The 27,393-nt window shown below is 45.9% G+C and overlaps 1 protein-coding gene across 4 annotated transcripts in view; it reads left to right on the forward strand.

Annotated features, from left to right (window-relative positions):
• Nucleotides 1–27,393, forward strand: part of fkbp15b (FKBP prolyl isomerase family member 15b) — a 79,228-nt gene that overhangs the window by 24,316 nt on the left and 27,519 nt on the right. For all 4 annotated transcript variants that reach the window (XM_084309218.1, XM_084309219.1, XM_084309216.1 and 1 more), the window contains exons 13-23: nt 2,179–2,263; nt 2,385–2,488; nt 2,618–2,702; nt 3,147–3,256; nt 3,352–3,444; nt 3,963–4,057; nt 7,115–7,217; nt 9,921–10,092; nt 10,702–10,838; nt 13,670–13,825; nt 20,905–21,057. In XM_084309218.1, the coding sequence (XP_084165344.1) occupies nt 2,179–2,263; nt 2,385–2,488; nt 2,618–2,702; nt 3,147–3,256; nt 3,352–3,444; nt 3,963–4,057; nt 7,115–7,217; nt 9,921–10,092; nt 10,702–10,838; nt 13,670–13,825; nt 20,905–21,057 (1,293 nt within the window). The remainder of the gene's footprint in view (nt 1–2,178; nt 2,264–2,384; nt 2,489–2,617; nt 2,703–3,146; nt 3,257–3,351; nt 3,445–3,962; nt 4,058–7,114; nt 7,218–9,920; nt 10,093–10,701; nt 10,839–13,669; nt 13,826–20,904; nt 21,058–27,393) is intronic.

A 27,393-nucleotide genomic window follows, 5' to 3' on the forward strand; every position in this document is an offset into this window, starting at 1 on the left:
AAATCAGTGCTATATTCACGTCAGCAATACTGTCAAATCAGAACAGCTTAGTTGAGTGAGGGAAGATCTTGTGAACTCGAGACTAGACTGATGAGTCAATATGATAATTAACGACACAGACCACATTGATATAATCCCCAATTGCTAGGAAATAATGCTAAACACTGGAAAAAGCCATTTATAATGCACAGGACCTTTAACTCGGTGGCTGCCTGAACACAATGACACCGGTATCACTGATACCGTGGCAAACCTATGTGGAACTAAGTATAACTTAATAGAAAATAATTATATTTAATATTATATAAATATATATATATATATATTTTTTTGAACTTTATTGCCAACAGAAATACAATGACAGTACAGTACAAATGACAGTACAGATAAAATAAAGTAAACATTTACAAATAACTAACCTTGAGATTGGGTCCCTCCTCCAAAACATTCCCGCCTACACAAATATACCTACACATTTCCCTCTCTATATATAGATACCCATAATACACACATGTACATTTCCCTCCATCCTGTCTCAAAGCAGTGTGGTGTCCCAAGCCTACCCAAGATAGCTAGTAATTTACCTCCATCTCCTCTCAAAGAGAGGCATCTTCAGCTGTAGCTGGGCTGTCATGTGTTCCATCATATGTACATGTTTAACTTTCTGTTTCCATTGTCGTAGGGGGCTCAGGTTTCATCCAGTTAATAGTAATACTTTTTTTTGCAATCATCAATAAGATGTGTAGTATATAGTACTGATCCGTGTCCAACACTCGTTCACTCTGTATTTCTAACAGAAACAACATTGGGTCCATGGGGATGTCCGTTTCCAATATTGTCTCTATTTCTTCTTTTATATCCTTCCAAAACGTCTGTATTTTTGGGCAGTCCCAGCATATGTGCATATGATCCCCAACCATACCACATTCCCTCCAGCATTTGTTGGTAGAGTCCTTTTTGAAGACACATGCTGTCAATGGAGTTTTGAAGAATCTCATTTTGACCTTCCAATCAAATTCTTTCCATAACTGGCTTCCAATCCCCCTGTGACAGTTAGAACACATGGCCTCCCAGTCCTCAGCCTCCACTATTGTATTCATCTCTAGTTCCCATTTTTCTTTAATATGTAAGTGTCATCAGACATGTCTAGCCTTAGATTTAGGTACATAACATAAGGGATATTTGTTTGTCACAGTCGTATAAAATGGAATTCTATATTGGTTGGTTATTTCTTAATAGTATCCCAGTCTGTGTCTTTAGTGACATAGTTTCTAATTTGTAAATATCTGTATAAGTCACTTGATGGTAGAGAAAATCTGTTTTGTAGTTGTGAGAAAGATTTAAATGTATTCCCCATCAAATAGTCGGTCAATTGTAATGAATCCCTTATCAGCCCACCTTTTGTATGTGTTATCCCACATGGATGGGAGAAACTCTATGTTTCCTACTATGGGCATAGCTCTTGACAAAGCTACGGTACCGTTTATGTGTTTTTGAACTGTTCCAGATTTTCAGTGTATGTTTGATCCATATATTAGTTATTCAAATTTTTCCCTGCGATTTTTTACTGATAAATGGGAGGGTGGATATTGATATTCCTGGTATGGAGTTTTTCTCAATAGAGACCCAACCGGTTTCCATATCCTTTACCATCCAGGCCACCACTGCTCGAAGCTGAGCAGCCCAGTAATACAGTCTCAGGTTGCGTAAGCCCAGGCCACCTCTCTCTTTTGTTGACATCAATATCTTTAGTCGTATTCTTGCCCTCTTTTTTTGCCAGATAAATTTTTATATCAGTTTTTCCAACATCTTAAATATTACAATCTTAAATGTAATAAATATATAATAATAATTATAAATAATTCTTTCCTGTTGTACCGAACCGTGACCCCAAAACCGAGGTACGTACCGAACAGTGGCTTCTGTGTACCGTTACACCTAGTGATGCACGATATATCGGCCGCCGATATGGCAGTTTTTTTACACATCGGTATCGGTCCGATATCAAGATAGGGCCGATATGAACCGATGTAAAAAAAAAAAAACGTACATTTATTTAATTTTTATATACTTGTTTTGGCCTTAAATAGTAATAATCGGTGCATCACTAGTTACACCCCTAATAGCTGTCATTGTAGAGATGATGTAACACTCGTTACTATTGGTCTCCCCCTCAAGGACCCCGGTGTTCCCAAAGGGAAGGAGCGACCCGCTGTGCCCTCCCCGGTGCAGATCTCCATGACGCCTCCAGGCCCGACACAAGGTGAGCACTGTTAAAACCACCAGTTTGAATATGCATCTATATCCTTTTTATTGCTTATGATGGTGTCTTTGGACTCGAGTTGTTAAGAATATACAATTCTTAACATTTTATTTTGCTACAGTGCTTTCTCATCCTCACGCAGTCCCGCATTCAGCCTTACTACCTGTTGCTATGACCGCTGCTGCCCCCCCGCCTGGGCTGCCAGGCGCCTCTCATGCCTTTCAGGTGAGACCCCCCCCCCCCACACACACACACACACACACACACACACATTGTCCCATATGTTCCCCTAAACAATGAGAAGGTCCACTGGTCTCCATTTGGTATTGGATTGTTGTCTTGTTGTTCTCCTAGCCCTACTACACACAGACGTCCGTGGCTCCCTCTCAGCTGCAGCCGGTGGGCCAGATGTACCCGGCGCATGCCGCACCCTACATGGGTAAGAGACGGTGTACCGTTGCATGCAGATGATGGATGGATGTTTGTAAGGCTGAGATGATATGCCATTTGGAAGAATCGATAAATCGCGACAAAATTGTCTTTCTTTTTATTATTATTTTGCATGTGTAAAAAAAGAAAGTTTAAAATACTTTTTTCATAAAAAATATATATTATTTAACGTTAGTTTGTGTGTGTGTCGTGGGCCAACTACAGCATCGCAAAAAACTTCAGTGAGTGCACGTGACACACACACACACGCAAACTAACGTTAAATAATATATATATTTTTCTTTTGTGTATATTTTTGTATACATGGGGGGAAAAATCAATGAGTGACGCCACTTATCGATTTCACGCAGTTATCGATAATCATCGATAAGTGGTCTCAGCCTTAGATCTTTGTGAGCCATATTGTGATGGTTCTGGCCTGGTTTCCCCACAGGGTCTGGCGAAATCACGTCCTTCCTGATGACAGAGGCCCGACAGCACAACACGGAAATCCGCCTGGCTGTTGTAAAAGTAGCCGATAAAGTGGATCAGCTGACTGCAAAGGTTTACATTACTATCAAATAAATGTTTATCTTTTTAATTTAACAAATCCATCTAAGTAGTTACAGCTGTTTTCATGCTTCTCCTCGTTCTAACAGATGGACGATCTTCAGAGGCAGGGGAGTCTCTCGATGCCCAGTATGTCTATGGAGACCTCCATGATAATGCACAACATCCACAGAATCGTTCAGGTGTGCTACACAATAGTACAGTATGCAGGGTTCGCACAAGGTCCTTGAAGTGCTTAAAAAAATCACAAATAAAGTCAAAGCCTGGAATTCCTTGAAAACAGCCAATTCTTTTTTACGCAGTTCTTTAAAAAAAAACTTGAAATTCAAATCAACCATTCGCATTGAAAGTTTTGTTCATCCATGATAAAATTGTTCTCAATCAAGAAATATAATACATTTTTAATTGAAAGTGTAACTAATTGTCAGAATTATTTTTGAAGTCATAAATATTTATTGGATTATTTTTGTCTATAAAAAAAAACTGCATTTAAAAGTGAATTGTATCCTTTTAAATGCCCTTTTAATATGAAAAATAGTGCTTAGGAAAGTCCTTGAATTTCATTTTGCAATGTCTGTGCGAACCCTGTACACAATAGTACAGTATGTTTTCATTTTTTTTGGAGGATCCCAAAATACCCTACTGTTACCTATAGCAGAGATGATTACTACACCCGATTTTCATATCTCTGTTCTTTCAGGAAAATGAATGTTTAAAGAAGGAGGTGTTTGAGAAGAGTTCTCGTATCGAGGAGCAAAACCGCAAGATCGGGGAGCTGATTAACCAGAACCAGAGGTGAATTCCAGTCAGACACGAAGGAATTAATTGAAGTACCGGTAGTTGAGAAGTCTTGTCTCAGTCTTAGTCTAATGATGAATGTATACTCTTGCGTCTGTGTGTGTATTAGGGGTGGGAATCAGGGGCGGATTTAGGATTGTAGGAGATCCGGGGCTTAGCCCAGATAGGTGCCCAGATAGGTACTTCGACACCACAACCTTTAACTTATACCACCACCTTAATTATGTTTTTGTCAACTTGTTGATTGTGATTTAAAGCTTAGGTCTGAGTCTACCATAACACCAAGACTTAACTCACTCAAATACAGTTAGTAGCTGGATAGACTACAGATGGAAATTAGCTTCTGCTAAATCTGGTGCATATGTAACAATGATTAATTGTCCAAAAAAAAAATATATATATATATATAATATATATATATTTTTTAATTTATTTTTTTATAAATAGATTCAGGGCTTTTCAGAAAACATTCAGGGCTTGAGCCCAAGTAGCCACCCCCTAGCCCCGCCCCTGGTGGGAATCACCAGTTTCATCACGATACGATACGATATAGATTCTTTGGACAACGATACGATATTTTCCGATATCACAGTCTGCCACGATACCATACGATTCGATTCAGGTGCCAGACATTTAAATGAAAAACAATATTGTTTTTAATACAAATAGACCTCCCGTTCACTGTTTTTGGTTCGTTTTATTTTTTATTTATTTTTTATTAATATCCTATTCACTGTCACAGAGCTGTATTTTGGCTGGAAAAGGCATATTGGGAGTCCGAAGGTGCAGTACCGGCCAGATCCTGGTAGTAGCGCTGTCTCGAGAATGCAGTCCTTCCCAGTCCCTAATGGACCTCTGCTGTTCTCTCAGTTAGCTTATGCTAACGCAATGTTAATTTAGGTATTTAACACGACGTGTGCATAAAGGAATGGCGAGGATGGAAAGCATGTTGGATGCATTTGATCCGTTGTGGGGAAAAAAACAACAGGCACTTATATTTAGGGTCGCAAAATAGGCGGACTCTGAAGCAATGCTGTCTAACGCTAACACACACAGAGATATTGTTGTTTCAGCCGGGCGGATATGCTCACCAGGGGATTTTCAAAATAAGAGTATCGCAATATGAATTGATCTTTTTACGTTGCATCGATCCTATTTGATAATTGATAATAGATCGATATATATATTAACACTGAGTGCCAGCAGGGGGCGCCAGAATTGGCACTTGAATGCCAGCCTTTTTAGACAGATTTTCCGATATTTCATGATTTTCACGGAGCTATTTCTATATTATGGCTATGTGTCTAATACGCCCGTCGCTTATCAATGACTTGCTTGCAGTCAATATGTACGAAACGGATTGTTTTTTCATTGGTACATTTCCGTTTTATACCATTTTGAAAAACGCTCGTTTTTGGAAATTTCCAGAATTTAAAAGATTCTGTGATAAACGCCCTTAAGTGGAATACACAAAACACTAGGGGTGTAACGGTACGTGTATTCGTCCCGCGAATTTACGGTACGGCCGTCACGGTGCGGTACGTGCTGCCATACGACGAATACGCCCCACAGCGCACACACGCGAGTCTCACATGCAGGCACTCGCGAGGTCCGTGCGAGAACAGCGCGCGTGGCCAGGCACACCGAGTCAGACTTCAGAGCGGCAAAAGTGCACGGAGAAAGGCACATTTATATTGGAACAGCTGCAGGGGCATTAGAATTTTCTTTCGTTTTCTTGTTAGCCCAATAACGTTAACCAAATGAAACCAATGGAAAGAAACACACACGCGTCGCCGACACACACACCAACAAACGCATCAACATTCTCCCCCGCCGGACTCACAGGCACAGCTCATCAAATAAAAAAAAATTAAACTTTTCCGGACAGATCATCTGAGCTCCACTGTGTTTAAATCCAAGTAATCCTCTGCCATTGTTGTAATATGTCATCTGTTCTCTAGTATTCAGTCTCGTCGTGAAGTTAAATTCTCTCTAGAAGTGAAACTGAAACTTAGCAAGGATGAGTTTAAAGGGGCAGTAGGCAAGTGGATGCCTGAACACAGAATGATACCAGTATCACTGACTACCACGGCAAGCCTATAGAAAATTATTCTATTTAATAATAATAATAATTATAATAATTATCATAAATATAATATAAATAAATAAATAGAAAATTATATTAATAATAGTTTTTATAAATATTTTTTTTCTGTTGTACCGAACTCGTACCGAACCGTGACCCCAATACCGAGGTACGTACCGAACCGTGGCTTCTGTGTACCGTTACACCCCAATTTTTCGGCCTATTTATGAATCGTTTTAAAATAAACGCTAGATTATCGATAGTATATGTGTACTTATGCACGCTAGAGAAGCGGGCTGAAAAATCGATTATCTATTTCCTGGTCACCACACGCATGCACACATACACAGATAGGGGACACGTTGAGATATATGTGAAAAAAAACTGATTACCCTAAGACTGGTCAAATAGATTCCTTACCTCACATCAGATGTTCTCAAAAGATTATTCCAATTCCTGATCGCCATTCCAAATATCGATCGCATTTATTGATCCAACGCTGGGTACTCGAAACACATATTCCACGCTGTTCTGAGTGTCTACAATGGCTCGGGTTACATGCCTGATAAGTAAAATGTGGATTCCGGATTTTTTTTTTCTCATCCATTTCCATTGAGTCCAATCCAATGGATGCATTACCATCCGGGACACGATAGGGGTCGGTATTTTCCCTGTTCGAGCTCAGAGCCAGTCCCAATGGTAACGTGAGGCTAGATTGATGGAAAAATGTATGGACATCGCTAATAAAAGCAATAATGATTTAAAAAAAAAAAAGAGATTTCTCGTTGTTGGCACTCAACGCATGGCATGAACTAACGAGATTTCTCGTGGCTGGCACTCAATGTGTTAAAAACGAAGGTTCGATCGTCCGTTCGAAAAACCCTGACTAAGTTCTAAGCCCAAAAACAGGCTTTGGGGAAACAGCCCTAGTGTGCATGCGGTCTAACTCTCCTGCCGCTGTGCCCCAGGTACATGGAGCAGAGCAACCAGCTGCTGGAGCAGAGGAACGACTCCCTCAAGTGCTCCAGCGAACACAACCAGGCGAGGCTGCTGCAGACCGAGCAGGAGAAGGTTCGTACCTTAGTCCTCACTGAGAGACAGAGCGCACAAAGACAGTTTAGGTCTTTTGGTTCTAGTGCGTAGTATCTTTAAACCCTTACACTACAGACGGTTAACCTTTCACTACCATACTTTTCACTAACCGTCTGTAGTGTGGTAGTGAAAGATTAACCTTCTGTAGTGTGGTAGTGAAAGGGTTAACTGTCTGTAGTGTGGTAGTGAAAGGGATAACCTTCTGTAGTGTGGTAGTGCAAGGGTTAACCGTCTGTAGTGTGGTAGTGAAAGGGATAACCTTCTGTAGTGTGGTAGTGCAAGGGTTAACCGTCTGTAGTGTGGTAGTGAAAGGGTTAACCGTCTGTAGTGTGGTAGTGAAAGGGTTAACTGTCTGTAGTGTGGTAGTGAAAGGGATAACCTTCTGTAGTGTGGTAGTGCAAGGGTTAACCGTCTGTAGTGTGGTAGTGAAAGGGATAACCTTCTGTAGTGTGGTAATGCAAGGGTTAACCGTCTGTAGTGTGGTAGTGAAAGGGTTAACCGTCTGTAGTGTGGTAGTAGTGCAAGGTTAACCTTCTGTAGTTGGTAGTGCAAGCGTTAACCGTCTGTAGTGTGGTAGTGAAAGGGTTAACCTTCTGTAGTGTGGTAGTGCAAGCGTTAACCGTCTGTAGTGTGGTAGTGAAAGGGTTAACCTTCTGTAGTGTGGTAGTGCAAGGGTTAACCGTCTGTAGTGTGGCTGTGATAAGGGTTAACACTTTGTCGTGTGGTAGTGAAAGGGTTAAATGAGCACTTTTACTGCCCCTTTGCACAATGGGTCGGATGACTAACTTAATTTCGTTGTACTCCGTACTTGTAACGATACATTTAATCCAATCTAATAATATAGATTAACGTTTCTAATGCTACTCTACTACTATGCTTAACACTTTCAGTGCCAGCAGGGGGCGCACGATTTAGTGCTTGAGTGCCACCACCCACTTCAATGATAGCGCTCTCATATTTGCGAATGCATAAACTACATCTTAAATTATGGCTATGTGTCTAATCTGGCCGTCGCTTATTAATGACTTGTTTGCAGTCAACATTGTCGAAACGGATTGTTTTTTAATCGGTTCATTTCCGTTTTATACCATTTTGAAAAACGCTTGTTTTTTGAAAGTTTCAGGAAAATATAAAGATTCTGTGATAAACCCCCTTTACTCGAATATTCTGGAATACACAAAAAACATTGTCATTTTTCGGCCTATTTATTAATCGTTTTCAAATAAACGCTAGATTATCGATAGTATGTGTACTTATGCATGCTATAGAAGCGGGCTGAAAAATCGATTATCTCATTTCCTGATCAGCACACACACACACATAGGGCACACGTTGATATCTCTGTGAAAAAAGCTCTGATTATCCTAAGACTGGTAAAATAGATTCCTTACCTCAGATCAGATGTTCTCCAAAAAGATTATTCCTATTCCTGATCGCCATTTCAAATATCGTTGATCCAACGCTGGGTACTGGAAATATGTATTCCACGCTGTTCTGGCGCTTGGCAATGAATCCGATCGTCTCGGGTGACTTGCCTGAGAAGTAAAATGAGGAAGCAGGATTTCCCCCCCCCCATGCGTTTCATTCAATCCATTCCAAAGGGGTGCAGTACCACAGGGAGAGACGATGGCGGGCGGTATTTTCCCAATGGAGCTCAGAGAGTTTGCAGCACTAACGTGAGGCTAGATTGATGAAATATGAATTCAAAACGCTAATAAAAAAAAACAAGATCTATCGTCGTTGGCACTGAACGGTCGACATGAACAAACGAGATATCTCGTCATTGGCACTGAAAGTGTTACAGTGATTGTGTGTGTACCTTCTTTATTAATTTGAATAATAATACAAAATATATAATACAACCTCTTATGCCAATAATAACCACTCCGCTCCTCACCGACGGGCCTCTTCTGGCTGTTTGCACTACTACTGTGTCGGTCCGAGGACGTCTAGTATTGACTGCCCTCTCTTCCCAGCATGCACTGCCTCAGGACCTGGGCTCGGGCCAGGTGAGCCGGTTTGCTCTCTCTACTATAAACCACTACCACCACCGTCGTGCTCAAGTCATCCATCGCTTAGCATTTTCACTTAACGTTTCGTTCTCATTTTCTTTCTTTCCCCCCCTCCGTATCTCCGTCAAACCTCAATCCCCCGGCGGCCATCTTCCTCCTACAGGGTCACGATGCTGAAACTCGCACCTCTCACCTCATCGTTCAGATCGTTCTGTTTTTTTCTTTTACCCTTTCACTGCCACACTACATAAGGTTAACCCTTTACTGTCACACTGCAGACGGTTAACCCTTTACTATCACACAGTTAGCTTTCGTTTACATGTCTTTAACCCTTTCACTACCACACTACAGAAGGTTAACCTTTCACTACCACCGTAGGTGAACCTTCTGTTGTGTGGTAGTGAAAGGGTTAACTCTTTGGTAGTGTGGTAGTGAAAGGGTTAACCTTCTGTGGTGTGGTAGTGAAATGGTTAACCGTATGTAGTGTGGTTGTGAAAGGGTTAACCTTCTGTAGTGTGACAGTGAAAGGGTCATCCTTCTGTAGTGTGGCAGTGAACGGGTTAACCGTTTGGTAGTGCGGCAGTGAAAGGGGTTAATGTAAACGGGCGTCAAACCTCTCCTCCATTTCCCCCGCTCTCTTCCTCTCCTCTCCTCCCCCCCCCCAAACCAGGTGCGTCTGACGGAGGAGCTGGCCTCGTCCGTGGCGCGTCTCTCTCAGCTGCAGCAGGAGGCCACCTCCCACCAGCAGAGGGCGTCGGAGCTGCAGGGTAAACTGGCCTCCGCCCTGCAGGAGGGCGAGACGCGCTGTGCACACGTCTCCGTCCTGGAGGCTCAACTGGAAGGTTTGTGTCTCTTCTTCGCTCCTCTTACTCCAGACCGGGGGGCTTCTTGTGTGTGTGTGTGTGTGCGTGTGTGTGTGCGCGCGCAAGTTGTTCTGTTGACTTTTCAACGTGGCGTGTGAGTCATATAACAGGGTTCGCACACCAGGTCCTTGAAGTGCTTAAAGAGCTTGATTTGTTACCAAAAAAAGTCAAGGCCTGGAATTCCTTGAAAACTGCCAATTTTTTAACAAGGTGCTTAGAAAGTCCTTGAAATTCAAATCAACCATTCAAATTGAACGTTTTGTTCATCCATGATACACTTTTTTTTATTTAAAGTGTAACTAATTGTCGGAAATTGGTTTTAAGCCATAAATATTGGATCCGATAAATTTTTTTCTAATAAAAAAAAAGTATTTAAAAGTGAATTGTATCTTTTTAAATGCCGTTTTAAAATGAAAAATTGTGCTTGGAAAAGTACTTGAAAGTCCTTGAATTGCATTTTGCAATGTCTGTGGGAACCCTGCATATATACTGTGCAATTTCTGCAACAACGTCTGTGTCTGTACCTTTTTGTCCTGTTGAGTGAATGGCTTCTGGGATTTTGACGGTGTGGTTGTTGTGCCTCCTCAGACCTGAAGGAGATGGCGGACCGAGCCCAGGCCCAGTACCGCTCGGAGAAACAGAAGCGCAAGGAGATGGAGCTGAGAGTCTGCAACATGGAGGAGGAGGTGCAGGATCTGAAGACGGACAAAGAGAGTCTGGAACGAGTGAGTTGTTCCGTCAACCGTGTGTTGTGTGGCAGCCGTGCACGGAAAGGCCACTCTCTTGATTTGGATGGGTCAAAGGCCACTCTTGATTTGGATGGGTAAAAGGCCACTCTCTTGATTTGGATTTCGACCAATGGTGGTGCAGCGGAGGACGGTGCTAAAAGGAAGGTGCTGCATGTAAACAGAATGGAGAGACTGAAACTTGAGACCAGCCTCCGACTTCTTTTAGTTGAATCGGGACTCGCTCCGACGAAAGTGTCCTCTCCGTACTGTGATCAAATTGGGACGGGAAGGAAGCAAACAAGAGGGAGGCCTTTTTTTAAAAAGGAACTATGCCCCATTTTTAAGTATTCGTACAGTTATTCCTATTAAGACTGTACGAAGAAATGAGTGTACACAAACGACTCAAATCCAAAACCTAGAGTAGAAGAACTATGTAGAACGTAGAACTTGTATAAAGTCTGGAGTTGCGCCATAAATGTTGAATTGGGTAAGATGGTAAAGGCGAGAGTACAGGTACACTTTCTGTTTCAGAACTGAGAACACATTTTAATTTAGTCATTTAGCTGACGCTTTTATCCAAAGCGACTTACAGGGTTTGTACAACAAGTCAGCAGGAAGGGTACAACTCTATCGCAGGGTTCGCCCAAGGTCCTTGAAGTGCTTTAACACATTGGGTGCCACGCTGTTTTCCGGCCCCATCTATGCACTGCCACGCTTTAAAAGATAGGAGTCCATCACCTTGTTTGTAGAGCTATAACTATATTCTATATTATAGCTATGGATACAATACTATGGTCATTTGACAGTGACTTTCTTCCGGTCAAGATGCAAAAAAGAGAATTTTTTTCCATGCATACATTCGCGCGTTATACCGTGGTGAATATAAGTATGTTTTTAGATCGATCTGGGGTAATTCCCGAAATGCTGAGGAATAGCCTTATACTATAACCGTTGCTGTTTCTTGCCTGGACCCGCTATTATTGTCAAATCAAATCTAGGTATTATGTTTTTTGATGCTTTGATCGCCACCAACGGCATACGTTGTGGACTAACGTTACACACGCATGTTTGGATCGAGGTGAAGACATGCTTGGATCAACGCAAGATTGATATCATATAGCCCTTACTTTGACTAGGATGTACCCCAAAAAGAATATTCCAATTATCTGATCGCGATTCCAAGTATTGATGTCCATCGTGTTGCCAACATAATCCACCACACATCATGCATCGGGAGCATTTGATTCTTCTCAATCCGACCGTTATAACCGCTCCCCTTGCCCGAAAAAAGAAAAACGACCCGGAGACATTAGATCGACGCACAGGCCAAGATACAAGGTTTCAAAGGGTGCTCGATACTGCCGTCTAGCTGGATGCGGCCGGTATTGCACTTTGGCTATCTCGGACTCATTCCCTATGGTAACACCAGGCTCCCTGGATGGATGATGAATAAAAATATCGAAAAACACCCAGAAACGTAAAAAGCCATTTTTGGCACAAAGTGTTAAAGGATAACTCCACTATTTTGGGAAATTAGCTTATTTAACATCTTCCCTGGAGTTAGACAAGAAGATGCATACCTTTTTTGTCTCTGTGCGTGCATTTTAGCTTTGGGAATAGATGCTCCGTTAGCAAAGCTTAGCTTCATCACTGGAAGTGAGGCAGGACAGTAGCCTTACAGTGCCTTACAGTGTATTGCAAGGTCTGACATTGACCAAACTTGATATGCATGACCTTGGTGGGCTCTAGGTCAACTCCTGAAAAGGGGGTCAATGTCAGACCTTGCAATCAAAAGTTAGGGGCGCACTGATATTATGGCAAGGGTTATTAGCCCCCTAACTTTTGATTGCAAAGTCTGACATTGACCCCCTTTTCAGGAGTTGACCTAGAGCCCACCAAGGTCATGCATATCAAGTTTGGTCAATGTCAGACCTTGCAATACACTGTAAGGCACTGTAAGGCTACTGTCCTGCCTCACTTCCAGTGATGAAGCTAAGCTATGCTAACGGAGCATCTATTCCCAAAGCTAAAATGCACGCACAGAGACAAAAAAGGTATGCATCTTCTTGTCTAACTCCAGGGAAGATGTTAAATAAGCTAATTTCCCAAAATAGTGGAGTTATCCTTTAAGTGCTTGATTTTGTACCAAAAAAAGTCAAGGCCTGGAATTCCTTGAAATCAGCAAATTTTTTAACAAGGTGCTTAAAAAGTCCTTGGAATTCAAATCAACCATTTGAAAGTTAGTTTTGTTCATCCATGATAAAATTGTTCTGAATCAAGAAATTTCATTTTTTCTTATCTAAAGTGTAACTAATTGTCGGAAATTGGTTTTAAGCCATAAATATTTGATAAATCTTTTCAAAAACAATAACGCATTTAAAAGTTAATTGGATCATTTTAAATGCCCTTAAGTGTGCTTGGAAAAGTACTGGAAAGTCCTTGAATTAAATTGTGCAATGTCTGTGGGAACCCTGCTATCAGCTGAGTAACAATGTTCATCAAAGTGTTGAGTGCTACAGTGTAGGTTAGTATATTAACACTACTGTAGAATAAAGCTAATTTGAATATAAAAAAACAAGAAAACAAACTAACTCTGTAGGTCCACAAAATCCGTCTATGGAGCAGCTCCAGACGCTTATATCCTGACGACGTCGCCGGTTTGAGTCTTTCTTCTCTGGTTACTGGCTTTGGGAGAAGAGTAGAGTAGCTCACGTTAAACAAAATATTGATTCAATCCCCCTCTTCAAGGGAGGCCCCGGGAGAGTGACGCTTTGAGTCCGTCCAGTAAATCCACTAGCGAGCGTCTTTGCCGGTCTTCCCTCTCACAGACGCTGTCGGACAGGAAGAGGAAGTGGCAGACGGAGCGTCAGAGTCGAGACGAGGAGATGGAGGAGCTGCGTAGGAGCAGCCAGCAGGACATGGACGTCGTCCGAGCTCAGCTCCGCAAGGCCAGGACCAGCACGGACCACGCCGCGTCTGGACAGGTAACCTGGCAGCTTTCTGTCATCTTCTACACGTTACAGGATTCGCACAAGGTCCTTGAAGTGCTTAAAGTGATTTTTTTTTACAACAAAAAAAGGTAGAGGCCTGGAATTCCTTGAAAATAGCCCATTTTTTAACAATGTGCTTAAAAAGTGCTTGAAATTCAAATTCAAATCAACCAGTCGCATTGAATGTTTTGTTCATTCATGATCAAATTGTTCTGAAACAAGAAAAAAAAGAAGAAATTCTGTTTGAATAAAATCTGACGAGTCGCTGTCTCATGCGCTCCAACTGCTTTTCCTCATTTCTTCTTTGCGTGTGATGCTCTAGCTCGCTCTAGCTGGCAAGCAGGCCAAGAAGATGCTTAAAAAAAACTACATTTAAAAGTAGGGATGCTCGATATTGGCTTTTTTACCGATACACCGATATTGTCCAACTCTTAATGTCCGATACCGATATCAACCGATACCGATATATGCAGGGTTTCCCCCCCCCAAAAAACGGAATAATTTCATGTAATTAACATTATATATCTCTTGTTGTGGAATTAACACAACATTATGCATACTTTTGACAATAAATAAAATCTGAATTTGTTCTTACTTGGTAAATAAAGGTTATAGAAATGTAAAAAGAAAAATTGAAAACCGATACCGATATTTTCCGATACATTTTAATGCCAATAGCGGCCGATAATATCGGACATCCCTATTTAAAAGTGAACGTATCCTTCGAGTGTCAACCTTGAAAATGAAAAACCGTGCTTGGAAAATTACTTAAAAGTCATTGAATTTCATTTAGCAATGTCTGTGAACCCTGAACAGTGATGCTACAGATTACTTGTAAAAATAATCTGATTACTCCTTTAAAAGGTAATCTAGTTACTTTACTGATTACTTAACACTTTGAGTGCCACTCACGAGATTACCCTGGGTTTTTTTGTAGGTGGTTGCTAGCCACTCACAAGATTTCTCTGATTATTTTTTATTTTTTTTTAGCAATCTGAAAAATTATTGCATCACCCGAGCCTACCCGAGTATAGCCGAGCGGCGCCGGCGATCACTGTGGAAAAAAGCGCCCCCTGTCGTCTCCCAGATCACATAAGTGATTTTGGAATGGACTCAATGAAAATTAATGGGGAAAAAAATCCGGTACTCCACATTTTCCAGTTCACTGATCCAGCCGGGGTTACCACAGTTCATTCTGGAACCTCAGATCCCCGCTGATCATGGAGATCTACAGTATCGCGTTGGATCCATACACGTATCGATTTTTTCGAATGGTGATCAGGAACTTCACAGGAACTGCTGTGAAGGAAGGGTACACTGCATTTACAACACGAGACAAAATGAGAGCAATACTGCATGCAATAACCGTTTTATCTCGATTTATTTTAAATTGAAAACTTGGTTAATCACCCAGCTGTTTGCGCTGGGTGGCTTGCGTGTTCCTGTCAAGCTTGTTTGGAACAATTGACCCATCTCAAACCCCCGCCATTTTTTCCCCATCTTCCAATCACAACCAGATGGGGGTTTGAGACATATATATTATATAACTAGATGGTGCAAGGCAGAGTCTCCAACGTAGTTCACCGGTGGCCATCTTGTCACAGTCAGCACGCCCATGGCCGCCTAGTTATAGTTGAAAGTGGGGGTGCAAGATATTTTTTATACTTTTTTTTTTAATATTTTTTTTTAATATTTTATTTTATATGCACGACCCCCTCCATGGCAGATTTTTTTTTTAAATTTAATGAACCTGTACGTGCAATTTCCTGCAATATAGAGCCTTCAATCTTGACCAATAAAGCTGCTCTTTTCACTATAAAACTCAGTTTATATTGCAGTATGATAGCCAATTACTATAATAATAATATATTAATATATATATATACTGTATATACACTGTATATTGATTTTTCGCTCATTTATTTTTATTAAATCAATCTCCTTTCAAATAGGCCAAGTTTTTAATAAGAAAGAGAAAAAAGATATATTTCCATTACCTGTAAATCTTGTGTCTCTTTCTCTCCTTCTCTGCCTCCTCCCTGAGTCTGCAGTGCACAATCATGACATCGATCTCCAAAAAAAAAGAAAAAATGGAGGCCCCTCGTCACTAAAGGCCCACGGGCCGCGGCCGTCGTTAATCCGGCCCTGCTCGTCTGCCATATAGATAGCGTTAAAGGGGAACTCCAACATTTTGGGAAATTAGCTTATTTAACATCTTCCCTGGAGTTAGACAAGAAGATACATACCTTTTTTGTCTCTGTGCGTGCATTTAGCTTTGGGAATAGATGCTCCGTTAGCATAGCTTAGCTTCATCACTGGAAGTGAGGCAGATCCGTAGCCTTACAGTGTATTGCAAGGTCTGACATTGACCAAACTTGATATGCATGACCTTGGTGGGCTCTAGGTCAACTCCTGAAAAGGGGGTCAATGTCAGACCTTGCAATCAAAAGTTAGGGGGCGCACTGAAATTATGGCAAGGGTTATTAGCCCCCTAACTTTTTATTGCAAAGTCTGACATTGACCCCCTTTTCAGGAGTTGACCTAGAGCCCACCAAGGTCATGCATATCAAGTTTGGTCAATGTCAGACCTTGCAATACACTGTAAGGCACTGTAAGGCTACGGATCTGCCTCACTTCCAGTGATGAAGCTAAGCTATGCTAACGGAGCGTCTATTCCCAAAGCTAAATGCACGCACAGAGACAAAAAAGGTATGTATCTTCTTGTCTAACTCCAGGGAAGATGTTAAATAAGCTAATTTCCCAAAATGTTGGAGTTCCCCTTTAACGTTTGCAAATTAAGTCAACATCATCCAGCTCACACCACATATCTAGATAACGTTAGCTAGCGGCTAGCACTAAAGCTAACGCCAACCAGATAGGGAAACGTTATTATTATTTATTAGAGGAAACCGTATGACCAGATCGCATTTCGGGACCGTGAAACACTTTTATTGTATTGCGTGGTAGAACCGTAGAAGTTCTACTACCACTCAATAGTAAAGACATGTCTAACATAATCCTTTTATTTGAACAACTTACTGGAAAAGCCTGCCTGCCTGCCACCAATATTATGACACACTCTGTGGGCTTTGATATTTACACTCAGCCTACCTGCAGCCAGACTGCAGCGCTGTGCGCAAAGGTCTAAGCGCTGGAGATGGGAGGCACTGGATAAAACCATAATGGGGCAGGGGGAGGGGGGTTCGCAATCTTTGGAAACTTAAAAACTTGTTATTAAGTGTTATTGCATATTATTAATTTGATTGAAATTACGTAGTTATGGTTAGATTTATATATTGGGGGGGGGGGTATATCATATTTTTCATATGATCAAAAAGTGGTGGAGCAAGAGCATACCTTTGCTCCCCCAAGTTCAATAGTGGGAGAGCATATGCTCCGAATGCTCTTATGGCCAGGCGTCTATGAGCACGCCCACTCATAACGTGAATGTCTATGGTGCATGTACTATTGAAATAACCATAGCTTCTATTGAAGTTTTCGAATGTCTGTCGTCATATTTTATGACGTAATCATAATTTTTTTTTAAATAAATCCTCAAACAAAATCCTCAATTTGAATAAAGTGATTAATCTGATTGAGTATTTTTTTAAATTAAATCAACTTTCTTTAATAAATATAACTAGTCAGTTTCGTCAACATAAATAATCCAATAAGGGCACGGTTGGTACGAAAGTGATGGTGACGTCTTGATGGAGCGCCGAGTGCCAAGCGGATGTAGATAGGCTACATCATTTATGATAAATGTTTTATTTGAATTTTTATGACTAGTCATATACTATAATATTAGTGTAGCCTAATCTTTATCTGCAACTGTGAAGAAATACCCCATTGGTTTAAACAGAATGAATAGACGCATACAAAAATATATATATATTCAAATGTTGATTTAGAATTAGAATGTCAATGTTATGAACGAAGCTTCGAACTATTCAGTACAGCCCTATCAATTTTCAACCGATTTACAAACGGTTTGGTTTATTTCAAACGTTATTAACGTGGCTATGATTCAGGATGCTTGGACATGTTGAAATTATTTTCATACGAAAGTTTATTATAATTGTGCAGTATGATAACTACATCTCTGACGTTTATAAAAACTGCAAAAAAAAATTTCATCAATGACAAAACTGAGGAAAACAAAAATAAACCACGTGAACTTTGGAAATTACTCAATAATCAACTAGGCTGCAGTAAAAAACTTAAAACCAGGTTCTCAAACATAAACATAAAGACGGACAACTCGCTCATCACAGACAAACTGGATGTAGCCAATTACTTAAACACTTTCTTCACAAACATAGCCACAACACTGGTAAACAAACTACCCTCCCACTCAGGGCAGTATGGGGTAGAACACATAGTAGCATACTACAAGAACCTAGGCGTCCACAAAGACGATTTCAAACTGGAAATGGTAACTACAGATGAGGTACTCAATAAACTGAGCGCCCTCCAACCGAACAAGGCCACTGGCCATGACAACATCCCCTCCAAATTCCTCAGAGACTCAGCAGCCGCCATCACCCCAGTCATCACACACATAATAAACCTCTCCATAAAACAGGGACACGTCCCCAAGGACTTCAAAATAGCGAGAGTAACACCCCTGCACAAAAAGGGCAGCAAATTAGACCCAGGCAACTACCGCCCTGTTTCTATCCTTACATCCATCTCGAAAGTCATGGAAAAAATAGTATACGAACAGGTCGAAAAGTACCTTACGGATAAAAATCGAATCTACGAATTCCAATCTGGCTTCAGAACATCCCACTCCACTGACACATGCCTTCTCTATTTGAACGACCACATCAAGCAAGAGGTGGACGCGGGCAAATACTGCGGCATGGTCATGCTAGACCTACAAAAGGCATTCGACACTGTCAATCACACCATTCTGATTGACAAGCTAAAAGCAATTGGTTTTGATAGTTTATCAGTGAGCTGGATACAATCCTACCTGGAGGGGAGAGAACAGATGGTGGAGGTAAACGGTACCCTATCCCCCCCCCGCACAGTGAACTGTGGTGTTACACAAGGAAGCATACTAGGACCACTACTGTTCCTAATTTATGCAAATGACATGTCGTCAGCTTGTGACTGCAACTTGTTCCTGTTTGCGGACGACTCAGCCCTGCTGGTCTCTGACAAGAACAAGTTACAGGTTGAAAAAACCCTCAGCTCGGAACTAGGCAAAATCTGCATATGGCTCGCCGACAACAAACTATCATTACACATGGGCAAAACAGAGTCCATTCTCTTCGGTTCAAATAACAAACTCAGCAAAACAGACAGCTTCTCAGTTACAGTGGGTGACAATATTGTCACAAGGAAAGATGAAATTACCTACCTGGGTTCCATCCTAGAGGCTAATCTTTCCTGTGACAAAATGGCATCCAATGTAATAAAAAAAGTCAATCAACGAACTCAATTCTTGTACCGGATCTCCTCCCTGGTAAACAAGAATACCCTGAAGACTCTGGCAGGAGCACTCATTCAAGGGTACTACGACTATGCTTGCACCTCATGGTACCAAAGCACCTCAAAGGCACTAAAAACCAAATTACAAACATCTCAAAACAAACTAGTCAGACTACTGCTTGACCTGACTCCTAGAACCCACCTCACCCCTGCACACTTTGCCAACCTAGGATGGCTTAGAGTAGACAACAGAGTACAGCAACTTGCAATGGGCCTGGTCTACAAGATACACTACACGACCAAGGTACCCATGTACATGTCAAAATACTTCCCAAAGGTCAGTGAATACCACGATCACAACACCAGAGGGAGCTCCACAAATCATGTAAAACCCAGATTCGGCTCAAACAAGGGACTAAACACGTTTCGCAATTATGCCACAACAATGTGGAACGCTCTACCCAAAGCTGTAAAGGAATGTAAATCACTACCCACCTTCAAAAACACTCTCAAAGAACACCTACGGGAGACTGCAATTCAAAACTGGCCCCTACAAATGTCCTAACCCAGTTGTACAATAAAGACCAAGCATGGCTTTGTCAGTATTCCAATGTACAGCCCCACCCAACCCCACCCCACCTACCCAACCTCCTCCAATGTACAGTTTCCATGTCAAATGTATGTCAGTATTCCAATGTACAGTGTCCCCCCCCCCCCTACCCAACCCCCCCCCACCTCCAATGTACAGCCCCACCCCACCTACCCAACCTCCCCCAATGCACAGTTTCTATGTCAAATGTATATACTCTTCTTCTGGATTTTTTTTAGTATCACAAACGGTACTGTATTTGAAAATCTGGTATGTCATAAATGTATAGATGTAGCAGTACTGTCTATCTGTATGTCATGTGTGTCATATGATGAATTGAAAATGGGGGAACCTGATGGAAACAAGACGAAAGTCTTTCTCAGGTCTGCATCCTCTTAACAATTGTATGTATTGAGCTGTACTGTACTGTACCCATTCTGCAATCTGTTAATAAACTTTTCAATCAATCAATCAATCATAACAAATCAAACCGTTTGAAAATTGGTTGAACATTTTACAAGTTGTGGTTATTTCAATAGTACATAGCACCATAGACATTCATTATTCGTTATGAGTGGGCGTGCTGCCTGTTGCAAGATGGCCGCCATGTGGCAACGTCGGTCTCCATTGGCCGGCCAAGCGGGTGAGTCATCTAGCCTTTTTATATACGTCTATGGTTTGAGATTGGTCAATAGACGTGGATTGTGCTCTCGACTCGTTAGTCTTCACTGTGACGAACGCGGTCCTCGTTGCTGCTCGAAAACCAAATAATTAATCCCTTGAATTGGACCAGGAGGTCGGTAGCCCTGCGGCGGCAGACAAATCTCGGGCTTGTTTCCACCCCGTGTAGCGACACGTGAGGGAAGGCCGTGTGCCAGAACTGTGCCCCTTTTATTTATGGAAAGCAAGTGATTGAATTAATTACGTTACGGAGCGCAGACCGACCCCCGGATCCATTCTAGAATTGGATCATCTGAATGTCTCCCTGCTCATGTGTGTGAGTTGACGTGGTGTGTGTGTGTGTGTGTGTGCGTGTGTGTCCCAGCTGTCCCAGCTGCAGGCGGAGCTGGAGGAGGAGTGGAAGGGGAAGTGCGAGCAGGCGTTGTCCTTGGCTAAGGAGCAGCAGGGCCGCGAGACGGCAGAGCTGGCGGAGCAGAGGGACGCTCTGGAGCAGAGGCTGTCGCAGCTACAGGACAAGGTAGAGGCTGTCCCAGCTACAGGACCAGGTAGAGGCTGTCTCACTGTCCCAGCTACAGGACCAGGTAGAGGCTGTCCCACTGTCCCAGCTACAGGACCAGGTAGAGGCTGTCCCACTGTCTCAGCTACAGGACCAGGTAGAGGCTGTCCCACTGTCCCAGCTACAGGACCAGGTAGAGGCTGTCCCACTGTCCCAGCTACAGGACCAGGTAGAGGCTGTCCCACTGTCCCAGCTACAGGACCAGGTAGAGGCTGTCCCACTGTCCCAGCTACAGGACAAGGTAGAGGCTGTCGCAGCTACAGGACAAGGTAGAGGCTGTCGCAGCTACAGGATAAGGTAGAGGCTGTCCCACTGTCCCAGCTACAGGATAAGGTAGAGGCTATCTCACTGTCCCAGCTACAGGATAAGGTAGAGGCTGTCCCACTGTCCCAGCTACAGGACCAGGTAGAGGCTGTCCCACTGTCCCAGCTACAGGACCAGGTAGAGGCTGTCCCACTGTCCCAGCTACAGGACCAGGTAGAGGCTGTCCCAGCTACAGGATAAGGTAGAGGCTGTCCCACTGTCCCAGCTACAGGATAAGGTAGAGGCTGTCCCACTGTCCCAGCTACAGGACCAGGTAGAGGCTGTCCCACTGTCCCAGCTACAGGACCAGGTAGAGGCTGTCCCAGCTACAGGATAAGGTAGAGGCTGTCCCACTGTCCCAGCTACAGGACCAGGTAGAGGCTGTCCCACTGTCCCAGCTACAGGACCAGGTAGAGGCTGTCCCACTGTCCCAGCTACAGGACCAGGTAGAGGCTGTCCCAGCTACAGGACCAGGTAGAGGCTGTCCCACTGTCCCAGCTACAGGATAAGGTAGAGGCTGTCCCACTGTCCCAGCTACAGGACCAGGTAGAGGCTGTCCCACTGTCCCAGCTACAGGACCAGGTAGAGGCTGTCCCAGCTACAGGGCCAGGTAGAGGCTGTCCCACTGTCTCAGCTACAGGACAAGGTAGAGGCTGTCCCACTGTCCCAGCTACAGGACCAGGTAGAGGCTGTCCCACTGTCCCAGCTACAGGACCAGGTAGAGGCTGTCCCAGCTACAGGACCAGGTAGAGGCTGTCCCACTGTCCCAGCTACAGGACCAGGTAGAGGCTGTCCCACTGTCCCAGCTACAGGATAAGGTAGAGGCTGTCCCACTGTCCCAGCTACAGGACCAGGTAGAGGCTGCCCCACTGTCCCAGCTACAGGACCAGGTAGAGGCTGTCCCACTGTCCCAGCTACAGGACCAGGTAGAGGCTGTCCCACTGTCCCAGCTACAGGACCAGGTAGAGGCTGTCCCAGCTACAGGACCAGGTAGATGCTGTCCCACTGTCTCAGCTACAGGACCAGGTAGATGCTGTCCCACTGTCCCAGCTACAGGACCAGGTAGAGGCTGTCTCACTGTCCCAGCTACAGGACCAGGTAGAGGCTGTCCCAGCTACAGGACCAGGTAGAGGCTGTCCCACTGTCCCAGCTACAGGACAAGGTAGAGGCTGTCCCACTGTCCCAGCTACAGGACCAGGTAGAGGCTGTCCCAGCTACAGGACCAGGTAGAGGCTGTCCCACTGTCCCAGCTACAGGACCAGGTAGAGGCTGTCCCACTGTCCCAGCTACAGGACCAGGTAGAGGCTGTCCCAGCTACAGGACCAGGTAGAGGCTGTCCCACTGTCCCAGCTACAGGACCAGGTAGAGGCTGTCCCACTGTCCCAGCTACAGGACCAGGTAGAGGCTGTCCCACTGTCCCAGCTACAGGACCAGGTAGAGGCTGTCCCACTGTCCCAGCTACAGGACCAGGTAGAGGCTGTCCCACTGTCCCAGCTACAGGACCAGGTAGAGGCTGTCGCAGCTACAGGACAAGGTAGAGGCTGTCGCAGCTACAGGACAAGGTAGAGGCTGTCGCAGCTACAGGATAAGGTAGAGGCTGTCCCACTGTCCCAGCTACAGGATAAGGTAGAGGCTGTCTCACTGTCCCAGCTACAGGATAAGGTAGAGGCTGTCCCACTGTCCCAGCTACAGGACCAGGTAGAGGCTGTCCCACTGTCCCAGCTACAGGACCAGGTAGAGGCTGTCCCACTGTCCCAGCTACAGGACCAGGTAGAGGCTGTCCCAGCTACAGGATAAGGTAGAGGCTGTCCCACTGTCCCAGCTACAGGATAAGGTAGAGGCTGTCCCACTGTCCCAGCTACAGGACCAGGTAGAGGCTCTCCCAGCTACAGGACCAGGTAGAGGCTGTCCCACTGTCCCAGCTACAGGACCAGGTAGAGGCTGTCCCAGCTACAGGATAAGGTAGAGGCTGTCCCACTGTCCCAGCTACAGGACCAGGTAGAGGCTGTCCCACTGTCCCAGCTACAGGACCAGGTAGAGGCTGTCCCACTGTCCCAGCTACAGGACCAGGTAGAGGCTGTCCCAGCTACAGGAGCAGGTAGAGGCTGTCCCACTGTCCCAGCTACAGGATAAGGTAGAGGCTGTCCCACTGTCCCAGCTACAGGACCAGGTAGAGGCTGTCCCACTGTCCCAGCTACAGGACCAGGTAGAGGCTGTCCCAGCTACAGGGCCAGGTAGAGGCTGTCCCACTGTCTCAGCTACAGGACAAGGTAGAGGCTGTCCCACTGTCCCAGCTACAGGACCAGGTAGAGGCTGTCCCACTGTCCCAGCTACAGGACCATGTAGAGGCTGTCCCAGCTACAGGACCAGGTAGAGGCTGTCCCACTGTCCCAGCTACAGGACCAGGTAGAGGCTGTCCCACTGTCCCAGCTACAGGATAAGGTAGAGGCTGTCCCACTGTCCCAGCTACAGGACCAGGTAGAGGCTGCCCCACTGTCCCAGCTACAGGACCAGGTAGAGGCTGTCCCACTGTCCCAGCTACAGGACCAGGTAGAGGCTGTCCCACTGTCCCAGCTACAGGACCAGGTAGAGGCTGTCCCAGCTACAGGACCAGGTAGAGGCTGTCCCACTGTCTCAGCTACAGGACCAGGTAGAGGCTGTCTCACTGTCCCAGCTACAGGACCAGGTAGAGGCTGTCCCAGCTACAGGACCAGGTAGAGGCTGTCCCACTGTCCCAGCTACAGGACAAGGTAGAGGCTGTCCCACTGTCCCAGCTACAGGACCAGGTAGAGGCTGTCCCAGCTACAGGACCAGGTAGAGGCTGTCCCACTGTCTCAGCTACAGGACCAGGTAGAGGCTGTCCCACTGTCCCAGCTACAGGACCAGGTAGAGGCTGTCCCACTGTCCCAGCTACAGGACCAGGTAGAGGCTGTCCCAGCTACAGGACCAGGTAGAGGCTGTCCCACTGTCCTAGCTACAGGACCAGGTAGAGGCTGTCCCACTGTCCCAGCTACAGGACCAGGTAGAGGCTGTCCCACTGTCCCAGCTACAGGACCAGGTAGAGGCTGTCCCACTGTCCCAGCTACAGGACCAGGTAGAGGCTGTCCCACTGTCCCAGCTACAGGACCAGGTAGAGGCTGTCCCACTGTCCCAGCTACAGGACCAGGTAGAGGCTGTCCCACTGTCCCAGCTACAGGACAAGGTAGAGGCTGTCGCAGCTACAGGACAAGGTAGAGGCTGTCGCAGCTACAGGACAAGGTAGAGGCTGTCTCACTGTCCCAGCTACAGGATAAGGTAGAGGCTGTCCCACTGTCCCAGCTACAGGACCAGGTAGAGGCTGTCCCACTGTCCCAGCTACAGGACCAGGTAGAGGCTGTCCCACTGTCCCAGCTACAGGACCAGGTAGAGGCTGTCCCAGCTACAGGATAAGGTAGAGGCTGTCCCACTGTCCCAGCTACAGGATAAGGTAGAGGCTGTCCCACTGTCCCAGCTACAGGACCAGGTAGAGGCTGTCCCACTGTCCCAGCTACAGGACCAGGTAGAGGCTGTCCCAGCTACAGGATAAGGTAGAGGCTGTCCCACTGTCCCAGCAACAGGACCAGGTAGAGGCTGTCCCACTGTCCCAGCTACAGGACCAGGTAGAGGCTGTCCCACTGTCCCAGCTACAGGACCAGATAGAGGCTGTCCCAGCTACAGGACCAGGTAGAGGCTGTCCCACTGTCCCAGCTACAGGATAATGTAGAGGCTGTCCCACTGTCCCAGCTACAGGACCAGGTAGAGGCTGTCTCACTGTCCCAGCTACAGGACCAGGTAGAGGCTGTCCCAGCTACAGGACCAGGTAGAGGCTGTCCCACTGTCTCAGCTACAGGACAAGGTAGAGGCTGTCCCACTGTCCCAGCTACAGGACCAGGTAGAGGCTGTCCCACTGTCCCAGCTACAGGACCAGGTAGAGGCTGTCCCAGCTACAGGACCAGGTAGAGGCTGTCCCACTGTCCCAGCTACAGGACCAGGTAGAGGCTGTCCCACTGTCCCAGCTACAGGATAAGGTAGAGGCTGTCCCACTGTCCCAGCTACAGGACCAGGTAGAGGCTGTCCCACTGTCCCAGCTACAGGACCAGGTAGAGGCTGTCCCACTGTCCCAGCTACAGGACCAGGTAGAGGCTGTCCCACTGTCCCAGCTACAGGACCAGGTAGAGGCTGTCCCAGCTACAGGACCAGGTAGAGGCTGTCCCACTGTCTCAGCTACAGGACCAGGTAGAGGCTGTCCCACTGTCTCAGCTACAGGACCAGGTAGAGGCTGTCCCACTGTCCCAGCTACAGGAGCAGGTAGAGGCTGTCCCACTGTCCCAGCTACAGGACCAGGTAGAGGCTGTCCCAGCTACAGGACCAGGTAGAGGCTGTCCCACTGTCCCAGCTACAGGACAAGGTAGAGGCTGTCCCACTGTCCCAGCTACAGGACCAGGTAGAGGCTGTCCCAGCTACAGGACCAGGTAGAGGCTGTCCCACTGTCTCAGCTACAGGACCAGGTAGAGGCTGTCCCACTGTCCCAGCTACAGGACCAGGTAGAGGCTGTCCCACTGTCCCAGCTACAGGACCAGGTAGAGGCTGTCCCAGCTACAGGACCAGGTAGAGGCTGTCCCACTGTCCCAGCTACAGGACCAGGTAGAGGCTGTCCCACTGTCCCAGCTACAGGACCAGGTAGAGGCTGTCCCAGCTACAGGACCAGGTAGAGGCTGTCCCACTGTCCCAGCTACAGGACCAGGTAGAGGCTGTCCCACTGTCCCAGCTACAGGACCAGGTAGAGGCTTTCCCACTGTCCTAGCTACAGGACCAGGTAGAGGCTGTCCCACTGTCCCAGCTACAGGACCAGGTAGAGGCTGTCCCACTGTCTCAGCTACAGGACCAGGTAGAGGCTGTCCCACTGTCCCAGCTACAGGACCAGGTAGAGGCTGTCCCACTGTCCCAGCTACAGGACCAGGTAGAGGCTGTCCCACTGTCTCAGCTACAGGACCAGGTAGAGGCTGTCCCAGCTACAGGACCAGGTAGAGGCTGTCCCACTGTCCCAGCTACAGGACCAGGTAGAGGCTGTCCCACTGTCCCAGCTACAGGACCAGGTAGTGGCTGTCCCAGCTACAGGACCAGGTAGAGGCTGTCCCACTGTCCCAGCTACAGGACAAGGTAGAGGCTGTCCCACTGTCCCAGCTACAGGACCAGGTAGATGCTGTCCCAGCTACAGGACCAGGTAGAGACTGTCCCACTGTCCCAGCTACAGGACCAGGTAGAGGCTGTCCCACTGTCTCAGCTACAGGACCAGGTAGAGGCTGTCCCACTGTCTCAGCTACAGGACCAGGTATAGGCTGTCCCACTGTCCCAGCTACAGGACCAGGTAGAGGCTGTCCCACTGTCCCAGCTACAGGACCAGGTAGAGGCTGTCCCAGCTACAGGACCAGGTAGAGGCTGTCCCACTGTCCCAGCTACAGGACCAGGTAGAGGCTGTCCCACTGTCCCAGCTACAGGACCAGGTAGAGGCTGTCCCACTGTCCCAGCTACAGGACCAGGTAGAAGCTGTCCCACTGTCCCAGCTACAGGACCAGGTAGAGGCTGTCCCACTGTCTCAGCTACAGGACCAGGTAGAGGCTGTCCCAGCTACAGGACCAGGTAGAGGCTGTCCCACTGTCCCAGCTACAGGCCAAGGTAGAGGCTGTCCCACTGTCCCAGCTACAGGACCAGGTAGAGGCTGTCCCAGCTACAGGACCAGGTAGAGGCTGTCCCACTGTCCCAGCTACAGGACCAGGTAGAGGCTGTCCCACTGTCTCAGCTACAGGACCAGGTAGAGGCTGTCCCAGCTACAGGACCAGGTAGAGGCTGTCCCACTGTCCCAGCTACAGGACCAGGTAGAGGCTGTCCCACTGTCCCAGCTACAGGACCAGGTAGAGGCTGTCCCAGCTACAGGACCAGGTAGAGGCTGTCCCACTGTCCCAGCTACAGGACCAG

The sequence above is a fragment of the Notolepis coatsorum genome (assembly GCF_963971535.1).
Source record: "Notolepis coatsorum genome assembly, chromosome: 2".
Lineage (NCBI taxonomy): Eukaryota > Metazoa > Chordata > Actinopteri > Aulopiformes > Paralepididae > Notolepis > Notolepis coatsorum.